We start from the raw sequence: 18,516 nt of genomic DNA, 5'->3' as shown, positions 1-18,516 counted from the left end.
AACGGCTTGGGCCCCACCCCCGGCATCCGACCCGGCATGCCGCCCCTCATGACACAACCCCCCCGCCCCACCGACTCACTAGCTCCGGGCACGAGCTAAGCCAAGTTTTATATCTTGACCGTGGATCGATATTCTATTGTAAGTAGGCCTACGTCCCAGTACGCTTGTTCATTTTCTGCATGGCTATTCCTGTTAGGAACTTACGCCCCTCTGATATCAAGCGCATGAAAAACTCTCGGCTAACCTTAAGGTCATTCGCCAAGTGCGAGTCACAAAAGGCTATAAACCGTCCAACTCTAGTATATAACACGTGAATCGCTTCAGGAGATTCGCCAATCGCGAGTAGCGATCAAGCTTTTGTAATTCTGTCAACAGAGGGCGCCGTTACTGATTTTTAGCGGTAAAAAGTATACTTGTATTCTGAAGAGTAAAAATAACTACCCATTTAGATTTGTTTCTATCTAAAAGTATTTCTTCAATTGACAAGATTTTTGGCATGCATCATCAGCAGACTCATAGCATCAAAGACACTGATTTCATATATGTAGTTGACTTCATGCTTGAACGAGCACACATAAAAATGAAAGAGTTAACTAATTCAAAAGTTCCATAAAGGTAATATCAAGCGCTCGATTATAATGCACGTTTTCCTGATACCGGGTGCCTGATTGAAATGTATGCAGTGCCCAGAAAGTGGATGCACATAGTGATTCTACTTAACCATCCTAAGATAGTCGGCAGCCCATCGCGGGCAAGCAATCTTGACCACGGATAGCAATTTCGATCACGTGTATCGTTTTGATTTGCTTGCAACCTTTAAAAATGCACCCACTTTCATATACAGGTACAGGGCACAGTGTCATCGCCCCGATATCTTCATAGCAGAAATCGCCATGGTAGGTTGAATCCACAGCCACGCATGGCCATTTTGTTCCGACCTGTTTAATAGTTTTGAGACGAATAATGGGCCAAGGGACATCCGACTAAGGCTATTGACAATAGCGTGGTGACTGACCTCTGTACGGTCAGTGAGCATGGTATACGCCATGAGGTCATCTGCTTTTAGACTGCCTCCAAGATTGGCCTACGCTGCGCTATAGTTCGGCACATATAAAAATCAGAATTTTTGTCAGTTTTTGAGCTCAATACGCACGGTTCTTTTCAATACGCAAGCTAACGACTATCATATCCTTTCAACACATATATTCAAGTGCAAGCATAAAAATATGGCTTCTTTAGAATAAAAAAAATATTCATCATTTTCTACCCCGGTATCCAAAGATTTATCGTCTGAATATCAAATTGTGCATAGCACATTCACGTGTATCGATCCCGGGTATTCATTTTAGTGTCTCTGCTGTACAATGTATATAATTATTAACCAGGCGATGTCGGTGTGCAGGGTGTCCCTGAATTATCCAAACTTAATTGTTTGCATACTTTATCGCCACAACTAAACATAATTAAATGCTTGGTGTGGTTGAGGAATAAATCAGCTATCACATACTTTTTGAATTTTGACATTTGACCATACCGTTCTTGAAATATATGAATTTTACGAAACTCCCTCATTTTCAAGCATTTCCATGGACTTAAACGTCAATCGATGATCTATATTCAGAGTGCTAAGGCCATCTTGAGACAAATGCTCACAGCAAAACAAATTCGCCTGGCAGCTGTAAGACTATATGTTTTGTATCATGTGTAATCATACCCTGCAACCCTGGTTTTGGCAATGGTAGAAGCAAAAGGATAGTGGAGCATATAATGCCTACAGTGGTCCCCTACCTAGCAGAGTCGGTTCGAGGAATTTTGGAGCCCTAGGTAAAACATACGCTCCCCACCCCCCTTCGGCTTTGAAACCAAAAACCTCATAACAATACAAACTTGAAGGGTGTCTTGGTGTAGTATGGCGCGCGAAACGGCGCGAATGTAACTTCCGTGCGCAATGATCAGTGGTGGCGTTAGCATTACAATTACAGGGTGAGGAGATTTTTGGTTGGATGAAAATGGTTCAATTTCAGACAATTTTAGCCCAATGTTATGGTGAATTTTGGCATTTACACGATCGGTGCGCGAGAAAATTTGGCAAAAGTTCTTTAAAATGGCAGATACTTACAAAATTAATAGAAGAGTTTAACTTCAACACCACACTATTTTTCGCTCACCTGGAACGTTTTCACTAGTTCGACTAGCGTCTTCAGCAAATGGTGATGCTGTGATGATATCTTGTCTACAAACGGGATATCCCTCTCTAGATAAGCTTTAATCTGATCCCTTATCCTTAAGCTTATCCCTCTCTAGATAAGCACTGATATAATCATTGTGCCTGATGACAAAAGATCTGAAGGATAAAGGTGCCATTGACTCAAGAACTTATTGGAAATTATATCCTACTGTCTGTGATGTACCAAAACTGTATGGGTTGATAAAACTCCATAAAGCCGGTGCCCCGCTTAGACCGATTATATCAAGCATCGGATCGGTCACCTATGAACTTGCGCGGTTTGTGTCAGGGATTATATCTCCTCTCATTGGCAACACTGAACATCACATTACCAACACACAATCCTTCGTGGAGGACATTCGCGATTTACAATTGGATCCGGATATACCTTAGTGTCATTTGATGTTTCTGCACTGTTCACGTCCATCCCTGTAGACAAAACACTTGAAGTTGTCGGTGAGTTTTTGAAAAGTGATTCTAGCTGGAAGAAAGGTGAAGCAGAAAATCTTGAGCCTGAACAAGTGCTTGATTGTTTAAGCTTTTGTCTGGACCTTCTTACTGCGTATTCCGGGAGACCTTCTACCTTCAACGCTATGGATGTGCTATGGGAACTTCCTGTAGCACCCGCCGCGTATTTGGAAAAGATATTTGGATGATATATTCGTGGTCATAAAGTCTACGCACATCGAAGTATTCACTGATCACATTAATAACATTGATCCAAATATTGAGTTTACGCGGGAGGAAGAAGAAGACGGTAAACTTCCCTTCCTCGACACTTTGGTTTGTCGCCAATAAGACGGAACTCTCAAAGTCAAAGTGTATAGAAAACCAACACATACAGAGCAATACTTGAACTTCTCCTCTCACCACCCACTTGAACACAAACTCAGTGTTGTGAGAACGCTGCTTCATCGCGCGGAAACTGTTGTAACAGATCAAACAGATAAGGAGAAGATCGCTCATGTGAAAAACGCTCTAAGGAATTGCGGATATAAAAACTGGACTTTCTTCCGCGGCCAGCCCAAGGAAAAAGACAGCTCTTCTCAGAATCCGGACAATGCGCAAAAATTTTGTATGTTACACTATTTTGGCTAATGATCTGGTTGAATTTTGGTGGAAAAGGGACTCCTTGCCCCCTTTTCTTTTCCTTTTCCCTCCAGATTTTCTCTTCATATTTTTTGTCTATAGGGGCACTTTTTTCTTTCATTTTTTGTCAGGGTGGCACTCTGCCCACTTGCCTCCCTGCTGGCTACGCTACTGGCAGAGCCTGGTGTCTTAGTTTACTGCTTATCCAATGGTTGAGCCGGTCCTGGTCCCTAGGAGCGGGAAATCACTTAACTCAAATATATTATGGACCAATGCAGTTGCAGTTGGTAATCTGTCCAGCAGTAATGGCAATGTCAGCTAAAACCTACGTAAGAGGCGGCCATCTGAAGTCTCTGGAAAAACTCATAGCATATAATTATAGGGCGAGATGCCGGCTGGGAGATACGATCGACGAGGGTTCGAGCCTTGGGCTTACATGCCTTAGGTGAAAATTCTCTTCCCTCCCAAAAAGTTCCTATATGGTCGGGAATCCTTCAATTAAGTTCAGTTACATCACCGAATTTAATTGTAGAATTTTCTCACCCCCATACACTGCTTAGCACGTGCAGATATAGGTAGTGTATGTGCGACGTCCGTGATTCGGAAGTCACGTAAAGCCGTTGGTCCCGTGTACAGGATACTGGATAGTCCAACCCTGTGCACAATAAGTGTCAGAGCTATTCGAAAAGAGAAGTGGGTACCATCCCCGGTTCTGATATCTGTCCTAGGTTCCAGGATCGTGCATAGGTACAAAAACTGTGCACGTTAAGCCCGTACGACAATACTCAAATTGAGGTATGCACGTAAGAAGAAGAATTAGTCTCCTAGATCGTGAGCTGGGCTGGAAAAGGGTTGTTCCAGACCCGTATGCATGGCACCCCCCCCCCCCAATTTGGAAAAGTATACAAAAAAGGCCCAAAAAAGTCCACTTTTTACAAAATCGGCCTCCCTTGGAAAAAAAGTCCACTTTTTCAAATCAGCGCACCCCCCACCCCCATGAAATCCTGCGTACGGGCCTGGATTGTTCAACATGGAAGATTCCAGCAGAATTTACTACTGTGGAGGCAATGGATCTGAAAGAAAAGTTGCTATATCTGTCATTAGATACCATGCAATCAGTGACCGTATATTTACTGCGCTTCTGAGTGGCAAACCCTACACATATCTATCATTCAAATTTATGCTCCAACATCATCGCATGATGACGATGAAATTGAATTATTTTACGAGTGTACAGAATACAATGAAGATGGCCAAGAGTCAGACATTATGATACGAATGTGTGACTTTAATACTAAGATACGAGAGGGTAGTAAACCTAGTGGTTGAGAGGCCCACATGATGTGTCGGTGAAGGGAACGAGAGGGGGTACAGACTTCTACTATTTTGCAAAGAAAATGAGTTCATCATAAGGCTGCGTTCACATAGAAGTATACTATTCGGGTATACGGTGCACGTTTTACAGGTGCACGCGTATATAGTTCAATCGAGCAAGGCAATTTCATAGTAGCGGGTCACATAAGGCTACGATCGCATAGAAGTATACTATTCGGGTATACGATGCACGTTTTACAGGTGCACGCGTATAGATTAAATCGAGCAAGGTAATTTCATAGTACCGGGTCACATAAGAGCTATTCGAAAAGGCCGTATACCTGCGTATAGTATAGTATAGTGGGAATCGCGCGTGTTCGATTTTAGTGCAGCGTATACTGTCCAAAGTTTAAAAACCTAAACCATATGTGGGCAAATTCATTTTTTAAATAAATGCACTATCTAATTCTGCACATTATGACACCTCATTGAATGCAATGTGACCTCAAGAAGTAAAGTTACAAGCATTTGATAAGACGAAGAAAATGGGTAAACTGACATACTCGCTATTCGCTATACGAAATACGCTCATTCGATCAGGCTGTTCACATAGTATACTCCTATATGAACTCAGCCTGATCAAATGAGCGTATTTCGTATAGCGAATACCGTATACCGTATACTTCTATGTGAACTCAGCCTAATGCAACACTTTTTTGCCACACCGACACCACACAGCGATATTTCATCTATTGACCATGTACCAAATTATTATTTCTCTACTGGACTCGAACCCAAGACTGCATTGTACCTTTTATTCAAAGTTGTACCAAGCACGGCCAGAGCATGTTCAAGAGACAATACCAGGCAGTTATCATGAGGGCTACCATGCTGGTATCATGAATACTCGGATAAACTCTTTTGTTCATATCGCTAACAGAGTATTCTTGTGATGAGTTTATAAAAATCGCTTAAGAGTTTAACTGATACCATGAGGTATAGTTACATTCCATGCTATTATTCGGTACTTAACTGCAAACTGAAACTCGCTTTTATTAAACTCTACCTGTTTAAGTATGTCTGTGTACTGTAAGGCTGAGTTCACATAGAAGTATACGGTATACGGTATTCGCTATACGAAATACGCTCATTCGATCAGGCTGAGTTCATATAGGAATATACTATGTGAACTCAGCCTGATCGAATGAGCGTATTTCGTATAGCGAACAGCGAGTATGTCAGTTTACCCATTTTCTTCGTCTTATCAAATGCTTGTAACTTTACTTCTTGAGGTCACATTGCATTCAATGAGGTGTCATAATGTGCAGAATTAGATAGTGCATCTATTAAAAAAATGAATTTACCCACATATGGTTTAGGTTTTTAAAATTTGGACGGTATACGCTGCACTAAAATCGAACACGCGCGATCCCCACTATACTATACTAAACGCAGGTATACGGCCTTTTCGAATAGCTCTTATGTGACCCGGTACTATGAAATTACCTTGCTCGATTTAAGCTATACGCGTCCACCTGCAAAACGTGCATCGTATACCCGAATAGTATACTTCTATGCGATCGTAGCCTTATGTGACCCGGTACTATGATTTTGCCTTGCTCGATTTAAGCTATACGCGTGAACTTGCAAAACGTGCACCGTATACCCGAATAGTATACTTATATGTGAACGCAGCCTTATACAACCGATCGCATGCCGAGGCGTGGAATATGTAGTAAAAGGCAGGTCCGATAAAATCCGAAGATATGACCAAATAATGGTTGAAGGCGGAAAAATCCGCCAAAAGGCGGAAGATGCCATATGCATGTGTGTGTGCATTGTACTTGCATACACCCTAGAAAACTCGAAAAATATTGTAAAATTGGAATACAAAATGTCATCATCATATTAGCCTTTGATGAAAATTTTATCAAAATAGCCCTTCGGAAATTGCTTGAATCTATTCAAATGTCAACCCATTTATTTTCTACCATACAGTATGTATTCTTGGGAATATTAGAGTTGTAAAATGATCTTCTACATGCCGGGTTTTGTTTTGAAATTTGTTGTGCGGATAGTTTTTCATAGTTCAGTTAATACTCGGGATGTTTCGGAAACGATTCAAAATATCGCTGTCAAACATATCTGTATATCAAGAGATGGCGCTATTTTTGGGGTAGGGAAATATCGCTGTGCACCACTCAAGGAGAAAATACACATGGGCGTCACCAAGCAACCTGTACAGAAACCAACTAGACTACATCCTCATCAAACAGAGATGAAAATCAAATATAACAAATTTGCTAAGATAATTATATATCATACTTTAAAATTCGAATTTAAGACAGGGAAAGGTGTTCTTATGTCTGCAATTATCTAATCTGTAGCTGCTTATATCATGCTAGAGTTTCTTGACAGAAAACAAAAGAAAGTGGGTGTTTAAAATCATTGAAAATTGCACTTAATCTATCACATCTGTGGTAGATTTGCTGGATTGAAATTTACTAATCATGACTAATCCAAATTGAGCAAATTTGAATGGAAACATGAAGTAACGTAGAGGGCACTCGACCAGATGATGGTAAAATCCTATTGGTGGTTTGAATAGAAACGGAGAAAAGGCAAAGGTGAAAGTGATCTGATAAAGACAAAATTTGACAAAATGAAGATAAAAAGTACGTCCTTACTTTTATTAATAATGATAATATTTATTTGAATTACTTGCAAAACAGTACAAAATATAATACACAATATAATAATAAGAATTTAATATACAAATTATCAATAATATATACTTCCGTATCAGTTCATGAGAGAACCTTTGTTTTGTTGACCTATCATGAAGATACAAACGTTCAACCTTTGATCGCGCGTGTATCTCATGCAGACGCGCGCGTTCCCACACGGAATGACACCCATTTTCAAGGAGGACACACTGAATGACCCCCTTTTTGGACAAAAATCCCCTAGTGTCGTACTTCAATACGCACAGGTATATCACTTTCATATTCGAGGCCTACCCCCACCCTCCCCTCCGGGCATCCAACCTGTTCTCCATAGCTTCCACTGGCTTCCATTGCTGCAAGTCCCTATTGTGACACGTATGACTGGATTAACCTTTGACATGCTTTCCCACACACTCATTACATGCCATGTCCCAAAGACTGATCTAAGTCCCTAGTGTGACACATGTGACTGGATGGATCAACGGTTGACCTGCTCACTCCGTACACTCAAACACACTCATCACATTCCAGGTCCCCCTTGGACTGCTGCAAGTCCCTATAATGGCACTTGATCAAACTTTGACCTGCTCGCCCCACCCACTCCAACACACTTATTAAAATCATGTCTCTCCGCGGACTGCTGCAAGTCCCTAGTGTGGCACATGTGACTGGATCAACCTTTGACCTGCTCACTCCGTACACTCAAACACACTCATCACATTCTAGGTCCCTTGGACTGCTGCAAGTCCCTAGTGTGACATATATTACTGGATCAACCTTTGACCTGCTCACCCCATACACTCCAGCACACTCATCACATTCCAGGTCCTTTGGACTGCTGCTACAAGTCCCTATTAATGGCACGTAAAACTTGATCAACCTTTGACCTGCTCACCCGTACACTCAAACACACTCATCACATTCCAGGTCCCTTGGACTGCTGCAAGCCCCTGGTAAGGCATGTATGACTGGATCAACCCCAGCACACTCATTACATTCCAGGTCCCTTGGACTGCTGCAAATCCCTAGTATGACATTTATGACTGGGGCAAAATTTGACCTGCTCACCCGTACACTCCACGGCTGTTTGACTATATATAATTGGCTTAATTATTAACTAAATGCAAACTATAGATGGCGCTATTTATTCTAAATCATATTTCTTTATTTGCAAGGGTTAGGTTATTAATACCGCCATTAAAACAGCTGAAATAGGTGAAACAAGCAACAAGGAAATTTTATAAACATAATTATCAAACAATAAAAGGAATTATATGTATTAAAAGCTTGAAAATAGCGCCACCAATTTTGTCATTAATAGATACATTTTATATCCGAAAAAGCTTTAAAAAAATACCATAAAAGTGAATAATTTTGTAAAAGAGGAGAAAATAAAGTTGATAACGACTCAAAAGCATCTGTATACATTAGCACGATATCACTTATAGCTGTTTAAGCCTAATTTTTTTTTTATACATGATGTTTTGTTTGAAGACTCCAACACACTCATTACATTCTACGTCCCTCGGACTGCTATAAGTCTCTAGTGTGGCATATATGACTAGATCAACCTTTGACCTGCTCATCCTATACACTCCAACACACTCCTTACATTCTAGGTCCCTCGGACTGTTGCAAGTCCTTAATGTGGCACGTACGACCGGATCAACCTTTGACCTGCTCACCCCGTATACTCCTACACACTCATTACATTCCACGTCCATCAGACTGCTGCAAGTCCTTAGTGTTGCACGTATGACTGGACCAACCTTTGACCTGCTCACCCCATATACCCCAACACACTCCTTATATATAACATTTCAGGCCCTTTGGTGTGCTGCAAGTGCAAGTCTCTAATGTTGCACGTATGACTGGATCAGCCTTTGACCTGCTCACCCCGTACACTCTTACACACTCTTTACATCCCAGGTCCTTCGGACTGCTGCAAGTCCATAATGAAGCACGTATATCTGAAGAAACCATTGGTAGCTCTTGGTGACAGGGCTGTCTCGGACACATGTCGGATGCCGCTCCTAAAAATGGAATTTGCTACCAGAGTATTTGAATAACAATTAATATAAACGTTGCATATAAAATACATTTGAAATTTTAAAAGATAATAATATTAATATATAAAAATACAAGTACCATGGCTGATATGCTTCGGATAACCATTTCAGCCTTTTTAAAAAGGCTTGTTTCCTTGGGAAATTAGAAGCAACTGCATTTACAGAAACAGCAATAATTACATCTACTTATACTTTGGATGCATTTTCTTTTATTTGGAATTACTTTGAACCCATTATAAATAACCCCATAAAAAAACTCATTTGGACCCATTTGTACTCACTTTGATACATTGCAATACCAATACTCCTTATAATACATTACGCCACTCGTGTAATATCCTTTGTGCATCATAGGCTTAGGAACCGGGGGCTTGGGGAGGCTCAGCCCATTCAATAATTTTGGTACGGGGCTGGAATACCTTCCACCCCCCCATAATCCTAGGTGAAATAAAAAAATTGTGATAAAATAGAGGAAAAATGGGTGTTTGTGACCTATATTTTGCACAATTTTCTGACTCAGGAGGGAAACCCCCAGGGTGGCCCACCATTTTTTTTTCAATTTTCAGCGCCCCCCCCCCCCAAATGTTGAAAATCAATGAAAATCAATGTGCATCATACATGGGATAATAATAACACAACTATTGGCATACCTTATTGTACAAGCTAGCCTAAATTTAATCATGAGATGTTTTGTACTTTATTCTGCAGGGTGTATTTTAGGATTGATGTCTCATCAGCAACCACCAGTGATCCATCAGGTGCAATGGATAAATCACTGGGATTATACAATCCTCTGGCTATGCTTTGTAGGAATGTACCTGTGGGACTGTATCTGTGAATATGACCTGTGTTGTCTACAGTTGCAGATTTTGCAACTCTCAACATTGCAACATGAATGTAATCCTTCTCATCACACACTATCCCAAGTGGTACTACATGTCCACCTGTCATATCTTCATCTATCTTGGGTGTGAAGCTAAACACCTCATTACCTGAGTCATCTATTGCTACTACCTTACTGTACTCTGAACCTGGTGGAAGACAATGAATCAGTATTTGGTTCTTGCTATTAACAACTGTACTTGGACGATAACCAATTGAGTATTTGATCTTATTGAGTACCCTACCATCTGGACATCTATGGATTGTGATATAACCCCTTTCTCTATCACTCACCAATAACCTCTCTTCGTTATCTATGGCAAGACACTTCCACTTGGAAGATGTGTTGGTATCTTCATCAGGTGTGAAGCAATGGAGGTATTGACCTTCTGCAGAAAATACATGGATAAATCTACAGAACTCACTCACAACAAAGACATATCCTGTTGGTGAAACACATATGTTATAAACGCGGCCGATGTGTTTGGAAGAGTCTGTTTCAGTTGACATCAGCTCCATTTTGCATTTCCCATCACCATCAAGAAGATAGAGTTGATTCAAGTATGACATGACCATGTCTCCATTTGGACAGCAGGCAATATGATCACACCCAAGTTGTTTTCCTTCATGTTCAGGATGGATTTCTCTCTCCAATGACCAGTAGCCATGTAATGCTACAAAACGTAAAAGGTTATGATTGGTTGTTAACCTCTCATCAATTCATTCAAATTCTCATCGTTTTAAAAAGAAAAACCAGAAAGTGTCATAATCTTGTTTTAATTTTGTGAGTTTTTCATTCAGTAAAGCGTTATTGCCAGAGAGTTATTGATTATGTATTACTTTAACGTTATTTATTTAGAATCACTGGCATCAATTTCTTCTTTTATCATGATTAATTATGTTCAAATTAATTTAAATTATACATGTAGGAACAAGATACTCTACATACCCGTTACAATAAATGTCATTGTAGGTCGCTGTTTAGGGTCACTATTCCAGCATTGCTGTATGATGTCTGACAGATCTTTGGGGCAGTCTTCAGGTATGGATGGCTTGTTTCCACTGCCTACTTCAAAGACAACCCTGTGCCATTCCAAGTGCTCAAACGGTGGTTTCCTTGTACAGATTTCTAGTAGTACCATACCATAGGCCCATACATCAGCTGGTTTGGAGAAGATAGCTCTTCCATGCTTATTCCCCACATGAATTTCTGGTGCCATGTAGCGATAGGTTCCTTTCTGGCTAGATGTTGTCTGAGACTCTTCTATCTCACGCGCAAGACCAAAATCACACAGCTTCAACAGATTGTCTTGAAAGAGAAGGCAGTTTTGAGGCTTAATGTCCCTGTGCAGGAAGTTCTGTCCATGGAGATATCTGATTGCAAGTGCCGATTCGTTTGCCCACTTTTTCTGTAACTCATATGGAAGAGGCTTTGACGGATCGTTTAGGTAATCATGTAGTGAACCATTAGGTGCATATTCCATTAGAATAATATTGGAACCCCAGTTTCACAAATTCCTAGGAAGTTAACGATATTTGGATGGCTGAGTTGGCTCATGATTTCCACCTCTTTCTTTCCCAACCCATAGACTACTGTTTTGCCCGCAGCTTCCTTGTATCCTTTGTAGGGATTCTTAAATGAGACGCGTCTGACAGACCCAAATCCACCTTCTCCGATGATTTCATGGAGATCAATATTGCCCGGATCCAGTTTACCGATTGAAGCACCCATTTTGATGTATCTGTGGGATGAAAAATTAAAAAACAAAACAAAAAACAGCAATTAAAATGTGCTCAATATTTACTGTATAAGAACCGGCTTGCAAATTAGGACATATAGAAGACAATTTAAGTACAAAGTGGCTCATTTTAGGTGATTACCCAATATCTTATCTGTCATTGAAAACAAAAAGCTGAACAATACCATAGATAAAAACAAGAGAGACATGCATGAGAGGATTAGAGAGACATATGAAGTGACAATAGGTGGTAGATTCCAACCCCTATTAGACATCCCAGATACTGATGTCGGGATTGAAGACCTTTGGAATGACATCAAAAATACAATCAATGAAACTTCTGATAAACTTCTTGGAAAGAAAAACCTCAACAACAAAAGCCGTGGATAGTACTGAGGTCCTAGAGTTAACCAGACAGAGAAGTAAAGTGAAACTGCAGCGCTTGGAGGACCCTATTTTGAAATCCAAGTACAACTTCTTAAATAGGGAAATAAAACTCAAGTCGAAAGAGTGTAAAGACAATTGGCTGCGAGAACTATGCAAAGAGGTGAATGATGCGCATGAAGCCAAGAAAACCAAGCAGATCTACTCCACCATAAAGATAATCACAAAGACTCGCTCAACATCAATGTCAAGTGTCAAAGACAAAAATGGCAAAGTTCTAACTGAAAACACGGAATTCAAGGATAGATTGAAAGAAAGTTTTGAAGAATTATTCAATAAAGACAGACCTGATGACACCTCCATCCTTCAAACAATCCCAACCATAAAGGGGAGGAAGCAAACATCCTGATAGACGAAGTTCGTGCAGCCAACAGACATCTCAAAACAGGCAAATCCCCTGGATTTGGTGGGATCTCAGCAGAGGAACTGAAAGCTATATACAGAAGAACCAGGTGTCAGGATCATAAACAAACTGTGCAACAGAATATGGGACACAGGTGAAATTCCACAAGACTGGGGACGAGCTGTTATTGTCCCAATCTACAAGAAAAAGGACAAGTTAGACTGCTCTAACTACAGGGGGATCAGCCTCCTTAGCCTTGCAGGAAAGGTATTCTGTAGCATACTCCACAAAAGAACTCAAACCCGAACAGAGGACATACTTGCTGAATCCCAAGCAGGCTTTCGACCGGGAAGGAGCACCATAGACAACTGGCTGAAAAGTGTAACGAAAAAACGGAAATCACTTTACTGCTGCTATATAGACTACCAGAAGACCTTCGATACTGTAGGGTCTGTGGCAAGCCATGCGACACCTGGGCTATTCGTCAAAGACCGTCGATCTTCTGAGAGCAATCTATGGAACATCTCAAAGCACTGTAAGAGTCAATGGAGAGCTTACACTTTGGTTTACCACTATGACAGGAGTTCGTCAAGGATGCATACTGTCTCCACAACTTTTCAACATTCTGCTGGAACTATTGCTAAGGTTGGCTATCTAAGATGAACAGATAAGTGCAAAAGTGCAAGGGCGGTACATCAACAACCTCAGCTTCACAGACGATATTGTCCTCTTGGCTGAAACAAAGGAAGACCTACAGTTCCTGGTTACAAGAGTCGATACATTCAGCAAGAAGTGTGGACTTACTATTAATATCAGCAAAACTGAAGGTCAGGTCATCAACAGAGAAAAAGCACAACTTGGTATTCTGATTGACGGGAAACCCCTCAAGCAGGTGGAGGATTTCATGTACCTGGGAGGGTTAATATCAGAAACGTTAAACCCCCAGCAATGAAAATGATATCAAACATAGGATTGGTCTTGCTATGGGATCTATGCAGAAGCTGAACCACATTTGTAAGTCAAAAGATATCAAGAATTCAACTAAACTTGAATTACCGAGTACTGGTCCTATCCATCATCACATATAGTGCTGAAACCTGGACACCCAAGAAATCAGATGAACAGAGACTGCGGGTGTTTGAAATGGCGTGCTTGAGGAAGATATTAAGAGTCACAAGAAGGAACAGAATCCGAAACACTAACATCAGGGAGCGGCTACGTTACCACAAAGAACTGACTGCAACGATCATGACCAAAAAGCACAAATATTTTGGTCATGTGAAAAGAATGAGCAACTCTAGATATCCAAAAATCCTGCTCGAAGGTCACATAGCGGCTACGTTACCACAAAGAACTGACTGCAACGATCATGACCAAAAAGCACAAATATTTTGGTCATGTGAAAAGAATGAGCAACTCTAGATATCCAAAAATCCTGCTCGAAGGTCACATAGAAGGCAAAACCCAGAGGAAGACCTGAAAAAAGTGGCTCGAAGACATCAAACACTTCTGTACAGAGACAGGAATACCATCAGTAGCAGCGGCAAGACATCTGGCCACCAACAGACAGCTGTGGAGACTCAAACTGGTTGGGAAGCCATCTCAAGTAAGTCAAGTCAAAACCAAGCATGTCTCAGAAATTACATTTTCTGGGATCATATTGCTCATAGAGCGAGTTGGCGCAGCGGTACGTAGTTCCCTCGCCTTGCACCACTGAGGTTCCGGGTTCAAGCCCCGGCCGTGCCCAAGGACTGTATGTGGATTTGGTTTATCCCGATTCCATGCTCGCTTTCGCAGGTTTTCTCTGGAATCTCCGGTTTCCCCTTGCTTTCTAAAAACTTCCTTCACCCAACGGAATTTGGGGAGCTGCACAGATAATTGTTGGATATTACAATCCAAGTGCTGATAGGTCTGCGCCAGATTCGGCTGCAACTGGCCTCGTTGATGTGATCTGATTGTGATGATTCACCATGGCAGCAAAATTACAGCGCTTTGAATCATTAAAGACCTAGAAAAAGGCGCTATATAAATCCGAAATTTATTTATTTATTTATTATTTATTTATATAGGCTGTCTGAATTAAAAAATTGAGATTTAACACGGCCCATTCGCCTGTTTCAGTCCAAGGTCAAAGATTAACCATTATTATGTTGTGATGAATTCAGGTGTGTGAAAACATTGGATCCAAAACATATAATAATGATAAATTTGGATGCTTTACGCCCAATATTTATTGGTCTCGCTATGAGTTTTCAAATATTGGACGAGACTATTTTAAAACTCATTATATAGCTCGACCAATACCGTAAAATGGGGTAACTTTGGGCACTTTTGAGAGTTTTTAAACCACTGCTTCCAAACAAAACCAATTGTATTTCTAATTATCTCTTTTTTGTGACATTATTGCTCCCTTCTACACCTTGAAGTTGAAAAATAAAATTTAATAATTTTTTTTTGTGCCCTAGGGGTTAAAAATAGCCTGACCAAAGTTACCCCGCATTTGGGGCAACTTTGGTATTACATTCCATGAAGAAAAAAATATCAAAAAAATTGATCTTCGCTGTATATAGGCAAGTTGTTGTTTTTTGTGACATTTGACCCCTTGCAAAATTAATCAAACACACATCCTTGCTCACAAATATCGATTTTTATTTTTTCTGAAAAAAATGTAAAAAAATGCTCATTTTTGGTCAAAAATCCTGATTTTTTCGTAAATTTCGAGGAAATTGGACATGAGTGAGTATTATTATTATTACTGATAAAGGTAATGAAGCTGTGCTCATTCTTCTTGACTACTCCGCTGCTTTTGATACTATAAATCACAAAATTTTTCTTGATCGACTTGTCAAAAGATATGGAATTTCCGACTCTGTTTTAACTTGGTTCACTTCTTACTTCAATAATCGTTCTCAATCAATTGTAATTAATGACTCTGTTTCCAAACCGCATACACCATTTGAAGGAGTACCACAAGGCTCTGTCATCGGCCCATTGTCATTTACAATGTATACTTCTCCTCTTGAGGACATAATAGATTCTCATGGTCTTGGTAGGATGATTTACGCCGATGATACACAAGTTTATGTCATTTTGAAACAGGATGATTATGCGTCTCTCATTCCCAAACTTGAACGCTGCATCACTGATATAAAAGCATGGTCTACTGCAAATGACTTGAAGCTAAACGAAGATAAAACAGAGGTCCTTCACATCACATCGAAGTTCAGAAAATCATCTTCCTTATCTTCTGTGAATATTGCAAGTGTACCAGTAGAACCTGTGAAATCTGCCCGTAATCTGGGAGTCATTGTTGCAGATGATCTCAGCATGGATCTTTACATCAATAATATATGTCGCTCTGCCTCCTTTTCTCTGTACAAAATTGGTCGCATTCGAAATTATCTGGATGAAAAGTCAACTGAAACTTTAGTTCATGCTTTTATCACATGTCATCTTGATCGGTGCAACAGCCTTTTATATGGTCTTCCTGACTCTCTCATCTCAAAGCTTCAACGAATTCAAAATTCTGCTGCTAGACTTGTTTCGCGTACTCGCTTCCATGATCACATCACTCCTGTACTGCAAAAACGTCACTGGCTTCCTGTCAAATATCGTATTATGTACAAAATTCTTCTCCTCGCTTATAAATGTTTTCATGGACTTGCTCCAGACTACCTTGCTGATTTGATTCAGGAATACAAACCTCCTCGAAATCTACGATCATCATCAAAATGCTATCTCGTCTCTACATCAGTTGCTACTATTTCATATGGACAGAGATCTTTTTATTTCGCTGCTCCTGAACTTTGGAACAATTTACCATATAATGTAAAAACCTCTAAGACTCTTGTACAATTTAAATCTTCCTTAAAAACACATTTATTTACTCTAGCATTTTGTGACAATTGATTTATCTCACGTTTTACTTTGTTCATTTGTATCACATGCATAAATTGTTTTTAGGTTGTATTGTGTAGGTATTGTTTGTTATTTGTTTATTCATGTTTTAAGCGCTAAGGGACTTCGGTGTAAAGCGCTATATAAGAGTCGTATTATTATTATTATTATTATTATTATTATTATTTCTTCCAAATATATTTCTTAACAAATTGACACCAAACATGACTAAAAACAATATTGCTGTACGAAAATATGAACATTTAAAAAAATATATTCGACTGACCAAAGTTACCCCGCTGACCGAAGTTACCCCATTTTACGGTAAATAAAGGCTCAATCGATCCAATTTTATATCAAACTTGGGCAAAAGCTTCAATACCCCACACTTTACATTTGACATGCCCCATTTGGGGTTCGCGCGCATGAGTAATTTTGGCTAAAATGTGATTTTTACCACAAATTCATCTTCTGCAGATCACATGGTACAGTAATCTGGATCTGGCAGCATAATGCATTCTGATGTGTAATCGACCAGCAAGGGCATTCCATTTATTTAAATGAAGCGCCAAACGTCAGGTGGGTGATAAAGAAGTGTACATCGACAGCTAAAGCCTGCTTTATAGGCTAAACACACCTTTGGGATACGTGAGTACCACTTTCTCAAGTGAGACGCTTACACATGATTTTCTAATCATCACTCATTGACAGTCACATTCCAGGTAATATGCTGTCGGCCAGTTAATGATTTAATGGCGGATCACTTTTGCTCGAAACAATAGTACACTTTTATTAATAGTCTGTCGGCAAATCATATCGGCATCAAAGGAACAATGCGTTACGTAATCTATTGGCTCTCCGAGTTTATATTAAACATAATTGGGCCTACGTGTCGTGCACTATTGTGTGCAATGCGTTACGCAGACCTTAGCCCGGGGCCTTGGCATACGCACTGTTGATGTTATTCAATTTACCATAATTATTATGTTTTACATTTTATTCACATGCAAGTACTTACGTCCATTGGATACGTTCAACCAGATTTAAAAGTTGTTTACTTTCTACTTCCTCATCGTAAACTTAACCAAATCTGCCTGAGTCGGCTTGTTCATATAGGGTCTATAGAAAGCAGTGTTGCCCAAACTTAGTACCTCGGGACAAACGATATTGTCTTGACAAAATATCCCTCAAATCCAAAACCTATGGTGTATTTTGGTTCCAATATGCGATATATTCCTCAATGCACCTAGCTACAGAGGAATGGAATTACAAAACTTTCAATGTTGTATCTCTTTATTAGGCTGATTAGATGACAAAGACCTTGGCAATTCAGTCAAATCTAGCCCAATTGTGTGGATAAAATGCATTATGGCAACCCTGGCACCAGTCATTCAAGTTGACAGAAACTCATCCTCAAGTGGCATTGTGACATGTTATTTGTGGTTTTGGTTGACTTTGGTATTCATTATGAAAATGTGCATTTGACATTGAGACTAAATAACAGATATCTATTTGTGATCAAATCACTTTTAACATAACTTGCTCAATCAGCCGTGATACAAAGAATTGGGAATTTCCACTATATTTATTTTCACATCTCTTCTGAAAACCAACCTGCCTGAAATTAACAAAGTATAAATGCTACCCTCAAGTTGGAAGCCAGACTACACAATTTTGTTTCCGTACAAATTTATACACAACACTGGAATTGAACTTTCACAGTCTCAGAGCAGACAATTGTGTGACATTCTTTTAATGATTTATACCGTCAGTGATTTTGTTAGAT

General features: G+C 39.9%; 1 protein-coding gene across 1 annotated transcript; it reads right to left on the bottom strand.

Annotated features, from left to right (window-relative positions):
* Positions 1-8,855: 8,855 nt before the first annotated feature.
* On the bottom strand, positions 8,856-17,851 carry LOC140165614 (uncharacterized). The gene is given in 4 exon segments (XM_072188898.1): positions 8,856-10,981; positions 11,257-11,807; positions 11,810-12,049; positions 17,749-17,851. Coding segments are annotated over 3 exon segments (1,659 nt in total). The 5' UTR covers positions 12,040-12,049; positions 17,749-17,851; the 3' UTR covers positions 8,856-10,103.
* Positions 17,852-18,516: the final 665 nt, after the last annotated feature.

Source organism: Amphiura filiformis, chromosome 12, assembly GCF_039555335.1.
Source record: "Amphiura filiformis chromosome 12, Afil_fr2py, whole genome shotgun sequence".
In the NCBI taxonomy this organism is placed as follows: Eukaryota; Metazoa; Echinodermata; class Ophiuroidea; order Amphilepidida; family Amphiuridae; genus Amphiura; species Amphiura filiformis.
Note: the sequence above shows the minus strand (reverse complement) of the source record. Positions and strands in the feature narration are given on the sequence as shown.